Consider the following 20817-nt stretch of genomic DNA (forward strand, 5'->3'; position numbering starts at 1 on the left):
CACATAAGAAGGAAAAACTTGCAGGGATGAGGAAGATCTCTCTTGCAGCCAGGTGGGGCCATGCAACTGAGTTCTGGCCAACAGAAAGTGGACAGAAGTGGTACATGCCACTTTTAGGCCTGGCCATAAAAAAACCCTGCTTTGTAATCCTTTCTCTCTTCTACTTATTTGCCAACTGGATACAAAGATTCAGGACAACTTTGGGGGCCACAGGCTGGAGCTCACAAGCCTCCATCAGCTTGAGTCCTTAATGACACAATGGGACTCAGCCTCCCACTGTGGATTTATGCACATGAGAAAATAAATTTCTCTCATGTCAGTTTGACATTGGTGTTACAGCAGCTAGTGTTACCTAACTCATAGTCCATCTGAAAGAGTTACTGAAAGATTTGAGTGAGGTTATATTTGGGCACTATATTTTTCTGATTGCCATTATTATTCAAATCTAACTAGTTAGGATCTGTGTACAAAGCTCTTAGGACACACAATTTCTTTATAAATATGAAAGGATTTTCAAAATAAAGGAAGAAATTAGCAAAGATGATATGGCATGACAAAAGATATTTTGAGAGTGAAGGAGAGGAATATAATTATTATTTTTTACATCTCAGCTCCATCTTTTTCTTCTTGAAAAAACTAGCAGAGAACTTGTGGAAACAATAGTCAAAGCTAGTTTCCCATGGGGTGACAGCTTATGCTCAGGAAGAAGGTTTTTTTTTCCTGTTATTATTTTCCTCTCACAAATCATATTATGTGGTCTGATAAGAAGATAAGATCTTTGCAGTTAGAATTGTACTTAAAAATCCAGGGCATATGGTCACCTTATGGACCACAAGCAAATTCCTGGTTTCTTTACATTTGATGAAAAAGGGAGACTGTGGGGTAGGAAGTATGGTTCAAAGAGGGGACCCATTAAGTAGGAGGAGGGGAAAGGCATTAAAGATGGAAGAACTGGTGTTTCATGGAATAAAGCAGGAACAGAGTCTGATGTGTGCTCTTAGCTCAACCTTGGGAGAAGTGCTAGGGAAGGATTTGGGAGGGGCTCTGATCATGGAAAAAGAGCGTCGTCAGGAAGAGGAAGGCATATGTGTGCAAAGGTTTGCTCGCGTACCTCCTGCTCATGCAGGTTGGTGTTTACTTTCCTGGTTGTTTATCTTCCTGCCGTTGGAAAGATGGATTGAGAGAAACCCAGTGCCTGGTGCTGACAGTGGTCTTAAGTCCTTAATTGTCTACTCTGAGGAAGAGGTCAACAGAAATGTGTGTCTTACTACATAGTTAGGATACAGTGATTGAGGGAATATTTAGAATTGATTCTGCTTCAAAATGTGGCTGGCACTGAAAACATTTATGGATGGGTTAGGTAAACTGAAGGAATTGAATGGCTTTTGAAACATGCCTTTTGAAAGACTTTGATGAGTCTGCCAGTATAACAGAAGCATCCTGAATCATAGATCAAGCTAGGAGAAACGTCATCTTGTACAAATTTATTTGGGTCTCAAAACACGTTTGTGTGTACGTGTGTGCGTGCTCATGTGCGTTGTTTTGTGTATGCATATGTGTATGTGACTGCTGCTGTCCCTTCTGCCAGTCTTTCCACTCTAATTTGACATATCTAGTGCAAAATATCAGGGCAAATTTCTAAATGAAATAGTAAGAAAAACTTTTCATTAAATGCCAACAATGCTTGTTAGGAAACCTGGTCTTTGTGCCTGATTAAAAAAAGCCTTTCCAGTCTTCACCACTAGCTAGCCAATTATTCCTTTCTTTCTGTTAAGGAATGCAGCAGTTCTGAGACATTCTCTGTCTTCCTCTGTGACTCTCTCTGTCTCTTACAATAAATATACCCCCCGGGAACAGTGGTGGAAAGAATGGATGACAACAAATATCATCAGGAATGAGGCAGGACAACATATTTCTGCTCATGAAAATATCTATTGTCAAAATCTATGATAGGCTACATCCTTTTCTGTAACTTGGGAGAATGTATCCCTCAGTAACACTGTACTACCACAAATGTAAGAAACTCAGACCTCATTTTTTAAAAAGTAATTTTATCATTGCTTATTTTGTATTTAATAGTGACTATGATTTATTGAAATTACAACTTTATGTTCCTTAACTCGTTTGGATAGGATGTGGAATTGTTTCTCAAACTGGGTTTTGTAAGATTTAAAAAATCCTACATAAAAAAGAAAGTAAGAAGCAAAGATTTGTTTAGTAAGATTTGGTCAGTTACCATGGGAAATGCCATCAGTTTCCACCTCACCTGAGCCTCTCAGTGCATGTGAGCAGGTTGAAGGCTCTGAGAAATCTGTAGAAACTGCTCAACTTTGTCTCACCTTGCAGTTTCGAAAATTTTTTGACTGTGGAATTTTTTTTTATAAAAAATGCTTATTAACATCCTGATCAATGCTATAAAATTTTAAACATGGGAATATCTGAGCAAGAGCCCCACGATGTTGCTTAGGAATGTGAACTGAATTTTTTTATATAACCTTTCTCTGGTGTCTTTGCTCATTTAGAATATGATCATGTGTCATTCTACATGAATCATTGTCAGGACCTCTGTTTTTCAGTGAAGTCATATCTTACGTAGTGGCCAAAGTACATATCTTCAAAATCAACTCTGGAAATCTTTTAAAACTCCTTTAAAGTACAGTATTCAGTTTTTAATTCAAATATTAATGTATATTTCTTTTCACTCCAAAACTTTTTTTTTTTTTTTTTCTATACCATGCCATTTATCCTTCTGAAGCTTCCTTGGGAAATGGGTAAGGACATAAAATGAACCCAGAAGATTCCATGTTTACTGCTAAGCTCTGTATTTTTATTGTATGTATTGTATTATACTAGGATATAATTAGGCACAAAATTTCATGAAATCATACACCAGGCCACTTCATGACCACTGGAAAATATTGCTTTTCTCCATATAATACTAAAACTAAAAATTAGTTTCTGTCACTGAAAATATGTTATCATTGAGTATGAGAAGGGAGCTGTGCTTTGTTTTCTTCTTTTTTTTTTTTTTTAGTTTATTTTGTTACTTTCTCTGAGGTACTTCGAGGTATACTTTAAGGTGAGCTGGTATTGTTGTGAGAGTATTGTTTTAATCTTTAATAAATACAAATTTATTCCAATTATCTAAACTGAAAAAAACAAAAATGAAACAATTCACCCATTTTTCCCACTCACCATCCCCCGCCTTTGGCAACCATTCTGTTCTTTGTATCTGTGAGTTCGGTATACCTTGGAGAAATTGTGGGTTCAGTTCCAGACCACTGCAATCAAGTGAATACTGCAATAAAGCAAGTCAAATGAAGCTTTTGGTTTCCCAGTGCATATGAAAGTTATGTTTATACCACACTGTAGTTTATTTAAGTGTGCAATAGCATTATGTAAAATGCTAAAAAAACAATGTGTGTACCTTAATTAAAAAATACTTTATTGCTAAAAAAAAAAAGAAAAAAAAAGCTAATAATCACCTGAGCTTTCAGTGAGTCATAATCTTGTTGTTGGTGAAGGGTCCTGCCTTAATGCCTCAACCCCGGCCAAGGCTGCTGACTGGTCAGGGTGGTGGTGGCTGAAGGCTGATGGTGAAATTTACCACATGTATTGGCTCTTCCTTCCACAAACTATTTCTCTGTCACATATCGCATTTTACACATGGTAGACCTTCTTTCAAAACTGGAGTCAATCCTCTCAACTCTACCTTTTTCAACTAAGTCTATGTGAAATTCTAAATCCTTGTCATTTCAACAATCTTCACAGCATCTTCACTGGGAGTAGATTCCAACTCAAAAAGTGATTCTTTGCTTATCTACAGGAAGTGACTCCTCATCCATTAAAGTTTTCGCATGAGATTGGCGCAATTAGGCACGTCTTTCTGATTCTAGTTCTCTTGTTCTTCCCACCACATCTGCAGTTACCATTTTCCACTGGGGAGTTTGAATCCCCTCCGAGTCATCCATGAGGGCTGGGATCACCTTCTCCAGATTTTGGTATGTCGACCTCATAATGTAACACCATCATACCTCATTTTACAGAGGAGGAACTGAGGCACAGCCTAAGAAAGTTATTTAAAGTCACACAGCAGTGGTGCTGTGAATCCAGAAGAGGCTCGTAAAGGCTGCATGACTTACACCACAGAGCGCAAAATTAGGCCTGTGCACCTGAAAATAGATCACAGGGATGCTCGTACTAATTTACACCTATTTGGACTTAAACTTAGGTCCAACATTGTGTATTGGACGAAGGGGTTGCAACCCCACTCAGATAATCTCTATATCCTAATCTGATGATTTTGTTTCCAAGTCTCGCTCACCAAATCTTTAGAAATGTGTCCGAAGAGATCATATAACTAAACTTACAGTTACAGATCTGTAATTATGGCCACACTTGATTTGTAAGGAAAAATAATATATTGTATGAAAATGTAATTGTAAAGCAACTGCTGCTTGACTTCCAATTGTCACTTAGGAACATTTTAAACTGTGGTATATGAATATACTTTGAATACCAAGAAGAAGATAAATGGTTTTATCTACTTTTTTACCTGTTTAAACCAATGTAAAACATATTTTATCAAAACATTTGAAAAGCTTATTGTAAAATCTTTATCATAAATTAAGCATAAACAACCAACTTCAACCATAGCAAGTAATCTATATACATTAACCATTTAGAAGAAGCCTATTTTGTTTTCCAAACAAAACGTTGTTCCAACGTGAACAAATAGGGAACAAATAAGGACAGTGAGCAAATAGGGAAGCCTCTGGCTTGAATTTCCCTTTGTGTTTTTGCAGCATGACATTTTAGGAAAACCTCATTTCTGAAATGGGAGAATTCTGAAAGGGAATTCTCTCTATGACAACCATTATAAGTGGCTCATTTTCTACGACAGGCTGTGTATCCAATATCAAGGACCTACTAGGCACAAGTCACTGTGTTGGGCTTGGTACAGAACGGGAAAATGAAGACTTGGTAGCTGGTTTTAAGATATTTCCATTCTAGTGAGTTAGATGATAAGTCATGTATATAATATTGGTACAAGGCACAGGGTAGTTTTCAAGTTTTACAGACAAATTTACAAGAAGCTGTAGAAGAGACAGTCACTATTGTGTAGAAGGATATGCAATGAGGAAGGGAGAAATCAAGAAAGGTAAAAATGTGCATGTCCCTCCCCTGCATTACCTGGTATGATTATTTTTATCAAAATATGTGCTCAGATAATTGTTGATGGAAAGAAAGAAAGGTGGGAGAGAAGGGGGGTGAGGAGAAGGGGATGTTGGAGTAAGGATCCATGTAAGGTAAGATACTAGAAATGAATCCTTGAATCTTGAATGAAACAGGTATGAAAGAACAATAGCAGAATGCTGTAGACCGGTGGTTTTGGGGAAATATCACATATGTGAGTTAGGCTACAGAGCAGGGTATATGCAGGGTTTTGCGGAGGCATAGAACTAGACTATACAGAAAGATCATGAACATTATGCAAAAGGATTTGGACTTTGCATTTGGTGGGGTATATAGGAGGTTTCTATGCACACATGTCCTTGTAGGCCTAGGTCAGGGTCAAAGTTGCAATGTGTATAAAGTAGGTTGGCTCCACACTGTTCCCTCTGCTGCCTCAATTTCATGGCCCTACTCACCAAGTATGAGTCTCACCTTTCCCATGCTGTCCTTTGACTACTCTGGACCTCCCTGCATTCTACCCTCCACTGGCAAGGGATATCTCTTGCTCCAAATACAAGATGTTGGAGGCAGCATGGTGAGATGAGAAAAGCATGGGATTTGGGTTTAGGCAGACTTGGTTTCCAAATTCTGGTTCTCCCTTTTGGTCAACTAGACCAGTTACTTAAATTTTCTGAGCCTCAGTTACCTGCAAAATTGGGATAATAATACTGACCTTTTAAAAGTAATGAGATCTTACTTTACACCCATTGAACTGGCAAATATTAGAAAGAACAAAAATCACAATTGCCGATGAAAATACCAATTGTTACGGCCTTTTGGGAAAGCAGTTTGGCAGTATCCATTAAAAACACGTACTCCTCAAAGCAGAACTCACACTCTTGGAATCTTTCCCACACAAATAAAAGCACTGCTTATAAGGATATATGGGCAAGGACATTTATGTAGCATTGTTTGTCTGGTAATAAAGTGGGAAGAAAGTGCTTGCTCATCATAGAAGAATGGCTGAATAAATTATAGTACTTCCAAGCTATGGAATATCACGAGTTTAAAAATGGATGAATTAGATCTACACAAAATGACTCAGAGGGATTTTCACAAAGTTTCACTGCCTGTAACAAAACAAGATTCAGAAAACTGTGTAGGATGTAATATGATATTTATGAAATAAACATGTATATTTAACAATGGATTAAAAACTTTGAGCCTCCTTCTGTGTATCTGGCACTCTTTGACATGTCTAAATGGATTGACTCATTTTAATGTTCCATACCCTGTGAGGGAGCTACTATTACCGTTCTCAATTTCCCTATGAGGGAACTGAGGTGCAGAGAATAAATGACTTGCCCAAAGTCACACAGGTCATGGTAGGGTTGGAGTCTGGACCTCAGAAGTTGGGATCAGAGGCTAGACTCTTTATCGGTATATTTTACTCACTGAATACTTGGAAGGTGGGAAGTAAGCAAACAACAAAATGGGGGGAATCACATGAAAATCACACATTATATGATCAAGTTATGTAAAATTTTGTGGGGATGCATGTATTTAGAAAGTGACATGTGAAAGGATGGACGGTCCTCAAAATCTGAATGGTATTTGTCTCAGGATGTTGTGATTGCTCACGTTTTAAAAATTCTATTCCTTACACTGTTTCATTTTTTGAAGTTTTTACAATGAATATATATTATTTAAAGAATCAAAAAAGGAATAAACTCTATTCATTGTAGAAAAGACAAAGATTTTCATGCATTTCCATATATTAATTTTTTTATAGAAATGATGAACATTTCCAGAGTGAAAGGATATTCCCTGTCGGTATAGAATTTAAAGCTGAAAACAGAAATGACTTAAATGGGTAAGTAACTTATGAACATTCATTCATAAGAATGTACAATTAGGTGATATTAGACTGTCAGAAGACATGGAAATAATTTCACAATCTATGTTATATTTAAAAGACAGTTTCAAAATGGTATGTGTTGCAGAATATCCTAAAAAAGTCTGTCTCTATCTATCTATCTATCTATCTACCTATCATCTACCTGTCTGTGTATCATCTGCAGCAGTCTAGAAACACACTGGAAGTTTATTTATTTTTTTAAAAAATATTTAATGTTTATTTATTTTTGAAAGACAGAGAGAGACAAAGAACGAGAAGGGGAGGAACAGAGATAGAGGGAGACACAGAATCCGAAGCAGGCTCTAGGCTCTGAGCTGTCAGCACAGAGCCCGATGCGGGGCTCAAACCCACAAACCATGAGATCATGACCTGAGCCGAAGTCAGTTGCTTAACCTACTGAGCCACCCAGACACTCCTAAACACACTGGAGGTTTATATGCCAGCCTATTATATATGTTTATTTCTGGGATTGAGATTATGGATGATATTTTTCATTTCTTCTTTTGCTTGTATTTTTTCATATAATAAAGACACATTACTATTAAAATAAGAAAATGAATGAAAGCAATAAAAATGTTTTAACCTTTTCCCTAGTAAATAACAAAAAAAAAAAATCAGGAATTTATCCTGAGGAACTGATCATAGAGATTTATTTAAAATGTATGCACTGCATTTCCTTATTATTTATAATAGAGAGAAAACTGTAAATAACAAAATAATCTAACATTAGAACAGACAACCATATGATGAAATATTATGCCTCCAATAAAAATCATGCCTTTGAGGAATATTTAAAGACACGGGAAAATATTCATGGTGCACTGTTAACTGAAAAATCAGAATGAGGACTTTTTTTTTAAACAATTTAATCCTTAAAGGGAGAATGATCACAGGCTTTTTTTCCCTTTTATATTTTCCTGAATTTTAAAATATCTTACAATAAATATTTATTATTCTTATAAACAGAAAAATAAATAATTGTTATGTTAAAATAGAATGAAATACTATCTTTTGGGGAGTTTATATAAATGTTAATATCATGTAAATATCAGTTGGGAGTCAACACTAATACAGCAGTTCACCTCCTCCTACCCCCTGCACACAGACACTTTTCTCTCTTGCTTATGAGTCTTAGGTTACCCTTGTGAAATGAAGAATACAGTGTACATAAATTTAAAACATTGAGTACTAGAGACACTCCATACATCTTAGTTCTTTCCCCTTCACTGAGCTGCCAGAGGGCAGTGGCTTTGATTCTATACTTCAGCCTCTTAAAAATCCAAGAGTGATAACTTGGGTGTTACAGTGTATCCAGATACTCTACCAGTGCAGATCCAGGACAGATGACAGCTTTGTCCCACTTTGGTGAGTAGTGGTGAGGGCCCTTAGTTGGGGGGAAGGTAGACATCAAGGATAGGAAAAAGACTGAAAAAAATTAGACTGCAGAAGCCTGAGAAGAATTTCACGGGTGGTACAATGCTTTGTTTCTCTGTAACGATTTAGACAAGGAAGAGAAACATTGTCAGAACCATCTGGGGCCAACACCTTTTGGCCTTGGCTGGGTTTACAGGGACCCATTGTTGGGAGAACGAATGTTCATCTCTTGCACACACCCGGATCCACTTCCTCATATATAACTGCATCCTTTCTCTTTTGTTCTCCTTTGCAGGGCTGACTCCTGCAGTAGCTTTCCTCTCATTCTACAGAAACTGCGACCTCTTGGAGGTCAGAAGCTAGATTAAAGGTTAAGAAAGCCTTTGCCAGGTGACACTGCACTTCATAAACACCAAAACAGCAATGATGTGACCTACACAGAGCTCCAAAGGAATACAAGCTCGGGTGTGCATGCACCTGAGTATTAATTGATTTTCCTTTAATATTAATGAGCATATGATTTGGTCTAGTTGACCTTCAAATTCAAATTAGGTACTGATTAAATACTAAGACAGGAGAATCGGGATGTGTTGAAACAGCACTTTTTTTCCTCCAGGGAAGTGCCTTGGCCTTGGCTGTGAGTAAGGATGAGCTATTACTGGTGTTGAGACAACTAGAACAGAGAGTTCCCTTTGAATTAAGGAGGTTGACTAGATGTTAAATAATAGAGATAATAATAATAATAAAACTGTGCAGCAGTTTCAACCAGAGCACTTGATATTCCTGGCATGAGTTTATACTGTGTTTATACTCCCGTCATCTGAATGCCTCCTTATTTGTTAGCTAACATTTGTACCCTTAGATTTGTTTTTAAGGATTTAAAGTACGAACCACCATTAAATAGAATATTTTTACCAGTAGATGAAGGAATACCTCAGTAGATAAGTGCATGCCTATTTTATAAATACCTTCAGAAATCCTATGAACCTATAGATATTTTCTCAGGCCAGCTTTACCTTGGAGTTCATTTCAATTCGGTCCTGGCTGCCACATCCTTGGCATGCACCCACCCTGTGGATGAATTATTCATCAACATTCCTCCTCCTCACATCTCATCCTCCCAACTCAACTCCTGCCCACCAGGTCTGTAATGAGTTACAGGTGCCTTCAGCCTGTAGTGCACAATCTAGCTCTTAATCCGCCAGCCAATCGGTTGTACCTCCTTCTGTTAGCAGCTTGCATTGTTAGCAGTTATGTGGGGTAAATGGGCAGGAAGCATCCATTCTCAGTACCCAGTGGGAAATATGTCTAGAACATTTGAGCAAAATCGCTGGCATAGAAGATACCCCAGAAGACACTTCCTCTTAAAGTTCTTCAACTGTTACAACCTGTTTTAATGTTTTAAAAACCAAATCTCCCAAACGAAGTGACATTAGACAGCTCATCTTTTGTTTGCTTGTTTTCAGTCCTTGCACTTTATAAAATTTTTTTTTAATGTTTATTTAGTTTTGAGAGAGAGAGAGAGAGAGAAAGCAGAGGAGGGGCAAAGAGACAGGGAGAGAGAGAATCCCAAGCAGGCTCCAAGCTGTTGGCACAGAGCCCGACCCAGGGCTTGAACTCACAAACTATGAGGTCATGACCTGAGCTGAAGTCAGAAGCTCAACAGATGAGCCACCCAGGTGCCCCATGATCCTTGCACTTCAGAAGACACTAGTTTCCAGGGGAAACCAAAGTTATAAATGTAAATCCAACCAGTCAACAAGCAAAGTTGGAAATAACTGGTGCATCTCAAAATCCTTGGGGATTATATTGGGGGGTAGGTGCCAGGAGAGAGAGAGAGAGAGAGAGAGAGAGAAGGCAAGCCCAAGCCCATAATATCAGTGATTACAAAACCCAAGAAAATGCTGGGTTAAGATCAGAATCTGGAGGCAAAATCAAGAGAGCAAGGGCTCCTTCAGGACCTTTGGTCAGCAAAAATGTTCTTCCACTTAAACTAGAGAGTGAAATAAGCATTTTTATAAGCGATCTTCGAACTGCAGAGCTCATAAATAGCCCAGGTGTCACCAAGAAGGAGATCTATTTCTGCATGAAAGCTAATAACGGTGAATGTTTGAAATGAATCCTCAACACCTGTGACTGCATTTTAATCTCAACCTGACCTCAGTATTGGAGAATTTCAATGGCAAATTCATTTCTTTTTCATTCTAAGCAATGTATATATCAGTCAAGATGGCAGTCCCATACACATTAGACACTTGGTCTAAGCTTTGTACCAACTGATAATCAAAAAACAGTGGTCATGTGTATATGCTATTACAGAAGGAAAAAGAAAAAATCATATATGTTCTACTTTTAATTGAAACTGGATTACATGCTAATGTGGATTTCAAAACACTTTTTCTTCTCTAAGATCAAAAGGTTAACGGATATTAACAATTTATTTCAATAAAATCCTTAGAACTTCACATTAATCTTACTAGGGAACTGCATTTGTAATATGTGACAGAACTTGTTGGAATCACACCTTTAAAAGTTTAAAAAAAAATCCTAAAAGTATTCTGAGAAATTGATCCTGGCGTGTGCAATTAATGGTGTGAGATCCTAAAAGCATCAAGAAACATCACAAACTGTTTCTACAAAGGTGTAATGTCTCTAAACCAAATAGCTGAACAGGAAAAATCTCAGCTTGAAGTACTTAGATTACCTCTTGTTTCCTAAACTCTGCCATTAAACTTCATGACATTAATTTTTTTTTTTTTATCCCAGGCTAAACGACTGGAATGTCCAAAATTATTTGCCTAAGATGAACACTATTTTCTGTCTTTCCACTCTGACTTAGGTTTATTTCTCTCTCTAAGGTGCCCTGGGGTTTCTTATCAGAACCTATGTGTATATATACATTATTACCTTTTTAGATATAGCAAATGGCTTCAAAACCAAGGATGTAAGAACACGTATCTGAGTATGTATGAAGGAAGTGCCAAGGGATTCATTTAAAGAGTGGTAATGATCCAAAAAAGGACCACCGAAAATAACAGTGTGGTCTATGCTTGTTGGGCAATCCGGATCTCTCTACAGGAATGAAGAACTTACTCTCCCAGTTCATCCCAGGCTTCCAGAATTACCTCATTAGAAGACCTCTGCCTCACTCAAGGCCACACCCCTTCCCCAAGGCAGCCAGGGTCAGGTGACTTATCAAAGGAAGCTTTTACTGACCCCAGAGAGACACCTCAAAAGGGTCATGCTATCTTCAGAATAGCTGTGGCTTCTGTTGATAATGCCTGTCAGCTCAACTTCCCTCTCTACCCAGTTCTGCTTCCTTCCTTTGCCTTTCATAGGTGTGGATTCCAAGAGCTCTCCCTAATAAATGTCTATTCCCTAATCTCCATTTTAAAGTCTGTCTTCTGGGGAGCCCAACCTACACATATGCCAGGTGAAAAGTTTGAGCAATTGACATGAATTGGTATTCTGTGAGGTAGATGCTATTATTGTCTTCCTTCTGGAGAGAAGACTGAAGCACAAAGAGGTTAATTACTTGCCGTTACTTGTTAATTCCTTGAGTTACTTGTCAAAGGTTACATCAATTTTGAGACGCAGAGACAGGATTTAAGCTTCAACCATCTAACCCTAGAGTTCACAGTGTTAGCAACTACTCTTATTACACTGGACAGCTCATTTAGAAAAACCCATTTACCAGACAACATGAAATGAAATGAATGATACAAACAACTAAGTATTAAGATTGTAAAACAACTTTGATTTCTAAATTTTGATTCAACTATCAATGTCAAGTATATATATCCATCTTCATATCACTCCAAACTGAAAAAATGCATTCAGCATATTTATCTAGAAATTCTAAATAGATCACACAGTGTACCAGGTGTTCATTCCATTTCTTTGTTTTTTCACTTTAAAAAAATTATTTATTTATTTTTAACATAATTTATTGTCAAACTCGCTTCCATACAACACCCAGTGTTTATCCCAACAAGTGCCCTCCTCAATGCCCATCACCCACTTTCCCCTTTCCCCCACCCCTCATCAACCCTCAGTTTGTTCTCTGTGTTTAAGAGTCTCTTATGGTTTGCCTCCCTCCCTCTTTGTTTGTAACATTTTTTTCCCCTTTCCCTCCCCCACGGTCTTCTGTTAAATTTCTCAAGATCCACATATGAGTGAAATCATATGATGTCTGTCTTTCTCTGACTGACTTATTTCACTTAGCATAATACCCTCCAGTTCCGTCCACCGTGCTGCAAATGGACAGATTTCATTCTTTCTCATTGCCAAGTAGTATTCCATTGTATATATAAACCACATCTTCTGTATTCATTAGTCAGTTGATTGTCCATTCCATTTCTATAACCACAACAATCTAGTCTTACTATTCACAGAAGGGTGTTTAGTAGCTATCTAGGACAGATATAAAGTAGTATTACCTTTTTGTATGGGGACAGTTAATCAGAGTGAAAGAAAAGAAAGGGCTATTGTATTTTCCTTCAGATATTCGTTTTAACTCTATCATCTGCACATGGATGTACCCACTATTTCTCCCTCAAATTTTTTCCTAGAGCCTATGGAAAATTTTCTTTTACCTTTTTCTTCTTCTGGAGACACCTTGTTCTGTGACCTTTCTCATTGTAACTATTCATAGAATGAGGAATGATGCTCTTGTCACCAAATAGATGGCAAATAAATAGAAAGATTTATTTCTATAGATTCCTTTCAACATTTTTTTCTTCCTTATCATGTCTGGATAATGGAGCTCTCTGGTAGGTGGTTCCCAAACGCCACTCATTTGAACTTATTCCTGATGAGTAGCTGTAAACAGCAGAACTGCCTAATTCTGGAATTTCAAATAAACATCTTTAAACATAACTTCTTTGACCATTTTCTGATTTAATAAGCAGTTACTTTTCAGAAGAACAAATGTAAATGTATGTATAAATTCTGAAAAGGGTGGGTGTGGAATAAAACAGAGCGGGTGTGATATTTGATTGTGTTGGAAATAGAGGTGCTGAAAGAGAATTGGATAGATTTGCTCACTGCTTCATTTCCCCATATAAACAAAATCCAAATGGTTTTCTGGGAGTTTGTGATCTTTAGGTAAGTGGCCTCATACCTTCATCTTTACAGACTTCAGTGGCCTCTTCTGAAGCGGGGCTGGGCACAGTTGCAACATCGACACCATCTACGTGACAGAAAGAGAAACGTTGCCTCAGAGTCCATGTTTAACTCCAACTGTCAAGATGGTGCTTCCCTGCCTATGGTACCTCCCTCCTCATTCCACCAAGCAAGTAGGAACCTGTTTCCTGCTCTAATACATGGAATGGTCTTTGAAGGGGCTAGCGTCTATGACCCTGTTTTATAACCAATGGAACAGGAATCTTCAGTTAAAACAGAGTCTGATGACTACAAACCACTTTTTGGTAAAGAATACTATCTGTTGGTACTATTATACTTTGGCATTTTGCTTTTTCCCCACCTCTAGGAGAATGGTATATATTAAAAAAATTTTTTTTAATGTTTATTTTTGAGAGAGAGATTGTGACAGAGCATGAGCAGGGGAGGGGCAGAGAGAGAGGGAGACCCAGAATTCAAAGCAGGCTCCAGGCTCCAAGGTGTCAGCATAGAGCCCGATCCAGGGCTTGAACTCACGAACCACAAGATCCTGACCTGTGCCAAAGTCAGATGCTTAGCCAACTGAGCCACCCAGGTGCCCCACATTTTTTTTTTTTTAGTGAAAGATTGTGAAAGTATATCCTCACAAGTTTCCACAAAATGCTTTTATGTGAGTTTTTTTTAAAGTTTGGTTTTTCTTAGCACAGCACTTCTGCTCTGTTAAGCCAGGAGGTCAAATGACAGGGAGCATGTCTGATGCTGTCAGCACACAGGCCCAGGAGAAGGGGATCATTTGTTGGAAAGCACCAAAAGCCATTTGGAGATTTCATGTCACCCAAGCACAGGGTGGGGACTAAGGAACTTGGAGGGCCTGCTCCCCTCATAGCAACAACTAACCTCATCAGAGTTTATCTTTTTCCTCAGTCCCGTAAACACCACAGCAACTCCATTCACATCTGGCTTCCAGGATAACAGATAATTAACTTACTAACATTAAAATAGTAAATTTCATATATGAACTATTGTTAAAATCATTTGGAATGGTTAATATTTGACAATTGAAAAAGGAATTGAGAAGGAATATACATTTTTCATGTAGTAACAGAGTTTTTTTAAACTGTGTTTTAGAGTTTTTTAAACTCTTTAGTTTTAGAACTAAAGATAACTCACACATGTATGACAACGCTTAAAGACAAATCACATATTTTCTAGCATATCTTATGTCCTTAATGTATTTGACTGTTACTTTCAGGTCATGTCTCTATTGGGAGAGAGAATAAAATTTTTAGTAGGGGAATAATTGGAGGTGATACGTTACTTTCTTTTGTTTGGTGATAATGTCTGATAAAAATAAAAAAAAAAAACAACAAGAAACAAGACTATTAATCTTCCCTTGGTGTTTCATCTTCCCATTTGTCTACTTCCTGTCACAGTAAAACTCCCTAAAAGAGCTGTCTATGTTATTGTTCTACACTTCCTCACTTTACAGTGTCTCCATAACCCACTCCATTGGCTTCAACACCCCTCCAAGAATTCTCTTATCAAAAGTGCCAATGACTTCCTTTTGCTAAAACCAATGGTCATTTTTTTTTTTCATTGTGTTTGATTTCTCAGTAGTATTTCACCAAGTTTTAACTCTGTTCTTTCTGAAACACTGTCTTCTTCTACCCTGTTGCCACCTATCCAGATGCCATGGTGTCTCAAGCTCCACTGTTTTCTTTATTTACATGTTCTTTCTAGTGAATTTCACCCAGAACCATGGTTTTAAATCTCATTTCTATGCCAGTGAATCTCAAACCTGTATCTCGGTGTGCATCTCTCCAGATTCATATATCTGACTAGCTTCTTGACGTCCCATCCGTATGGCTAAGAGTCCTCCCAAATATACGATGGACAAAACTGAACTATTAACTTTCTCAACAAAAACTGTGCCTGGTGGCCAGTCTTCCATGTGTCAGTAAATGGCACCGTCATCCACAAAGTTACTGATGCTAAAAATCTAGGACTTATCCTGGATTCCTCTTTTCCCCATACCCCATATCCAAATCCATCAACACATCCTGTTATTGCTATGTCTGGAACATAACACTTCAGTCCATTTGTCTCCGTTTCCAGAAACTGCCATCATTTCTTCCTGCTATAGCTTTCTAACCGGTCTCACTCGGTTCTTGTGACCCACTTTTACTCACAGGCAAAGTGAGCTTGTTAAAACCTTAAAACTTCTGCTGGCTTCTCTTTGTAGTGCTAATAAAATCAAATTTTATACAGTGAGACATTATCTGGTCCTATGATTTTTTTAAACCAAATCGCACACCATGTTCTCCCTAATGCACAGTGTTCCAACCACTCTGACCTTCTTCCTCCAACATGCTAAAATTGACCTTGAGGCATTTGCATTACCTGGTCCCTCCATCTAGAATGCTTTCCCACCATCTCCTCATTGAGATTTCATTTAATTATCCCTTCCTCGGGGAATCCTTCCCAAATCCAGACAATGGAAAGTTGCCTTCTCAGTATTCCATCTACCTACCCCACTTCTCCACAAGGCATTTTTTATTATCTTACATTTTTTTTGTTTGTTTACTGTTTATTTTTAAATTTCTTTCCCCGACCCCCGCCCCCATCAGAATATAAGCTTCAAGGAGGCAGGGGTATTGTCTTTATGGTTTGCTGCTGTATCCTAGTGCCCAGAACAGTACCTGGGTCACAGCAAACCCTTGGATTTAATCACGACAAGAGTCAAAACCGTGCTGATTTGAGATTGTGTGTTTCTCATGATGTGAAGGAGGCCTGCAGAATTACATAGTCAAAACTGAATCTGGAAATCATATTGAACATCAAGGAGGTATTTATATTTTGGAAGAACAGTAGTAGGTCAAAAGGGCTTTAATGGCCAGGACCTCATCTTTGATTTTTCTGTACTTAGATTAGGAAGGCTATGAAATGAGCCAGAGCAAACATAACCTTGTGTATTGACAACAGCCAAGATCATAGATGAATCATGCCATTAGACCTGTGCTAGCAGTGGGCTCACTTGGAAGAGCAAGAGGTACATTTGGAGTATTCTTTATATTGACTGGTAAGCATATTGTGATGATAATGCTATCGATCCAAGAGGTGGGAAGAGGACTCACACCCTACCACTGTCTGCTGACAGGCGATCCCAGTTTCAAAAAGAAATCATCTGTTCTCAGCTTACTAGCTAAAAAGAATGAATAAATAAAACACAGGCAAATGTGTGTGTCTGCACACATATGTGCGTGTGTGTGTGTGTGTGTGTGTGTGTGTATGAACAGGGGTGGGAAAAATCTATGTCGATAAAGATATCTTGGGACAGAACGGTGAGTGAATAAAACCTGTGAAGCCTCACCATTCAGAGAATGGCCTCAGCTGTCAGCATTTAGTTGACTAACACTTGTCAGCCGCAAACAGTGAAAACAGTGACAGCTTCTCACATAAGACTCATCTTCCACGGAGTATAATGATGTATGGGTCGGGAGCTGGGGGGGCGGGCGGTGGATGACAACAGTTTGCTGTATCAGAAATTCATTTCATTGCAAGGACTACGTCTCGGCAAAGGGAGCCTGCTGACCCAGTGGCGGCCACACAAGGTCCTTGCTGCTCTGCTTCAGTGCTTTCTCTGATTGGCCTTCTTCAATTCCATCTTCCAGGTTAATAATAAAAGATTCCAGTTCTCTAGCAAAAGTTCCAAGGTTAATGTAGGAAGTTTTCAGTGAAAAACTTATCACACTACCTGGTTGATTTCCAAGAGTTCAGCATATGGCCTAGGGTGTGCCGGGCACCCATTAGATGGAGCCCACTGTTTCCAAAATGCCCCTCTGTGGGGACTCATTAGGACTTGGAGACTAAAAGGAACAAGGAGATTTTTCTTTTGGTGGTGGTGTTGATAATGGCATAACTGTGCCTATCAGTCTTTTCAAGGAGAATGTGCCTAAGTGCAAAAATGGGTAAGAAGAGATGAGAAGTTAAAGGTGGTGACAATCTCTTTTGACTCTTAAGTGCCACTTCACTTAAAGATGTTCAATTCATAATCTGCAGTGGAGAATCTATAAACACCACCTGACACATCTGTTCTCAGGGAACAGAGGAAATGTCAGGAAGGCTTCAGATCTCACTTTAATTCTGGGTGTGGGGTAATCGGGTTTCATGACACCATCTCCTACAACATGTAAAGAAACGACCAGAAACCTGGCTCTTCAAAGTGTGATGCAAAACAGTAAAGAACTTTCTACCTGTCATGGAGGGAAAGCCTCTTATTTATTTCCTTTGAACGTTTTTCATTTCATTTTTTTCTCCAAACTAAACCTGCTAATTTTGACCTGTCTGAAGGCAGCCAAACTCTGAGTTGGCACTTGCAACCTCTTAGAGCATTTCTGAGCAAAGTGTTGTTATGCAGAAGAAAAATGGAATCCGTGAATGAGGAATGAGAATGCACCCTTCTGACTGGAAGCACTGTCGCTCATAGGTAGTGGAATTGGTGGCTTCCTGACAGAGACCTAAATGAACACTGAAATCAATCTGGTGAAGAGCTATAGGCATTTCTAGAAAATAACATTTGAGTAAAGAGTAATGTTATCGTTCACCTCTATGGATGAGGCCTAGAAGACTCCTCAAAAGAAATCTGAGCCCACCTGCTTCTTGGCTCTGCCCTTCCGTTTCTTCTGTGCTTTGTTTTTCCTCTGGACTGTTCTCATCTTTCAAGAAAACCAAGGAGGGAAAAAAAATACATCAAGTCAATTGATGAAATACCTCTTTATGACTAATATGGGGCACTGAAATTAATTGTAACCAATGTAGCATGACTCCCCAAGCAAGGCAGAGAGATGAATCAGAGGCATGAAACAGAAAAATTACCTACATAAATAGGCGCATTTATACTGGTCCCTTCTCACCTGATTTGCTTGATGAAATGTTAAACTACAGTAAACAAAATTTACTCAGCACTCCTACAACATTTCTCTTCTTGCGCAGCATTTCCCAAAATGCAATACAAGATCTTAATTCGAATCTGTTTTTCTCCCTTGACTCAAGCAGTATGCACTGTGTAAGGAAGTTCAGTTGATTAAGTTTTATGACTTTTATTTTCCTGTTTGATACATGTTGCAAAAAACATCTATTTTTACCTAACTTACACATGGCAGTCTAACGTATCTATGCTATGAAATATTTTGTCTTGAACAGATTATGTTGGTCAAGTTTACACCATAGTACATAACTCCTTGAAAAATAAGTAACTGGGCAGGTGCATTGTGGCTGAATACTAGAAACTAGTTAAAATTTTCTTTTGGCTTAAAACGTATAATATGTATCTGTGGATTTACGTGTAGAAAAAATTAAAATTTTCAAAGGCAAATAAAGGCATGATTTTATAACTCATTGCTGGGAGGGTTTCCAAATCTCTTCTTATTTGGAAATTTTTAGAAAGGAAAGATTTATATAAAGACACAGGAACACAATATTAAACATGGAATTAGACTACAGAAAACAGAGACGCAGAAGTTACTAGCATATATAACTATGGGTTAAAGATGGCCACAGATCCTTTGTCTCTCAGGAAGTGGACTCTGTCTCTCCTCTCCTTGAATCCGCTCTTGTTCTGTGACTTGTTTAGATCAATGAAAAGGGGCCCCGAAGCTGAGGCCTCAGAGGACCAGCAGCTTTTGCTTTCTTCCTCTGGGAAGCCAGCCACCATGTTGTAGTGATGCTCAGGCTAGCCTACCAAATGGGGAGAGGCACATGGAGAGAGAGAAGAGCCATGTAGAGAAACTCCAAGGGGCCAGACACGTGGGTGAATCCTTCTGCACCTTCCAACCCAGCCCAGTTGCCCGTGCATGCAGCCAGATGACCTCAGCCAATGTCACAAGGAGCTGAAGAGTCACCCAGCTGAGTCCTTTTAAAATTCCTGACCTATAACCAGGTTCAGATCATTTAATCTTGTTTTACTCGAGTGCTTCGACCTACCATCTGTTGCTACTACCTGCTCTTAATCCAGAGGCAGGAAGATGGGGAATCCTCCCCAGAGGAGGACTCCAATAGGGGAGCTGAAACAAGAGCCTTAGAAGCAATGGGGAAACATTTCCCAGAGCAGGTCTGTAAAATAACCTAGGGAAGAGAGCTGCAGATGGGAAAAACATCTGGGATTGACTTGAATGACAGAAAAAGTTTACAATAGAATGGCAAAAATACATACATACATACATGCATGCATCCATAAAGAAGAGTTAATTCTGAAGTGGGGAAGGAATGCTACTAATGAATACATAAGTGTGTATACAATTCCCTCTGCCCAACATCAGCTATTTGCCCTGGGGGATATGGTATAACTTCTAACGTGAGAACCTGGGGCAGCTCTGTAGCTACCTAAACCCTATGTTCTAAATGGCCTATTTACAGTACCACATAATGGTCTGACATCTGCTCTTTTGTAGTTCTCCAAGTAGGCGATGGCATTGGCTTTTGCTCTAGGAAGGAAATAGCCATCATTGCTTCTCTTGCCCCCTTAACAAGGCCATGCTGGTGCCACAGCATGTGTCAAAAACATAGGTCAGTATGTTCCCTGTTCATTCCACCAAATGGGAGTTAGAGTCAAGCACGAGAAATCTGCCAGCTTTTCTGTCTCCCCTAGCAAAGTCTTTTTAACAGAGATTTCACAATAGGCTTGAAGCTGGCAGTGACAGGCTGCCTTTAAAATTAGTCCAGTTACCACATCTCCTATAGAGTAAAAAGCTTTCTTGTGGAGGGAGGAAGATAAGAAGGGAAAGAGAAACAACAATTAAGTCACAGGAAGGCGAGGAATTTGTGCTAGCCTTTCGAAACGCATGAGAAGGAAATTTATGGTCAGACTCCCAAGTCTAGCTCTATAACAATAAATACCATTCTGGTTGTTTTCCTTAATGTACCGCCACTGGGTTTTTACCCATGTGCATATGCATGCTGTCTCACTTCCTAAGACAGCCACCTCAGTGCCATGCTTTTGTTTCCTACTTTGAGCCTTGACTTGCCATATTTCTGCCCTTGGGAAGCAAACTCAAGAAACACTTGCCATGTTTATTACGGAGGAAGTGTACTCTAGAAGAATGCTGGATTTGCCATCTGAGTAACATGCCCTCAAAAGACAAGGTTTAGGTACATTGCTTTCATCAATCTCCAGACAGTGCATCCTCAAATCCAGCAGGGGGAACCAGTGTAGAAGTCTTGCTTTCAAAGCA

General features: G+C 38.7%; 1 protein-coding gene across 1 annotated transcript in view; it reads right to left on the minus strand.

Annotated features, from left to right (window-relative positions):
• The window catches only part of MACROD2 (mono-ADP ribosylhydrolase 2), a 2059774-nt gene that overhangs the window by 92169 nt on the left and 1946788 nt on the right, over nucleotides 1–20817 (minus strand). Inside the window, exons 12-13 of the mRNA XM_058684846.1 lie at nucleotides 18241–18303; nucleotides 13590–13658 (exon numbers count right to left, since the gene is read on the minus strand). Of these exons, the coding sequence (XP_058540829.1) occupies nucleotides 13590–13658; nucleotides 18241–18303 (132 nt within the window). The remainder of the gene's footprint in view (nucleotides 1–13589; nucleotides 13659–18240; nucleotides 18304–20817) is intronic.

This window comes from Neofelis nebulosa, chromosome 9, assembly GCF_028018385.1.
Source record: "Neofelis nebulosa isolate mNeoNeb1 chromosome 9, mNeoNeb1.pri, whole genome shotgun sequence".
NCBI lineage: Eukaryota > Metazoa > Chordata > Mammalia > Carnivora > Felidae > Neofelis > Neofelis nebulosa.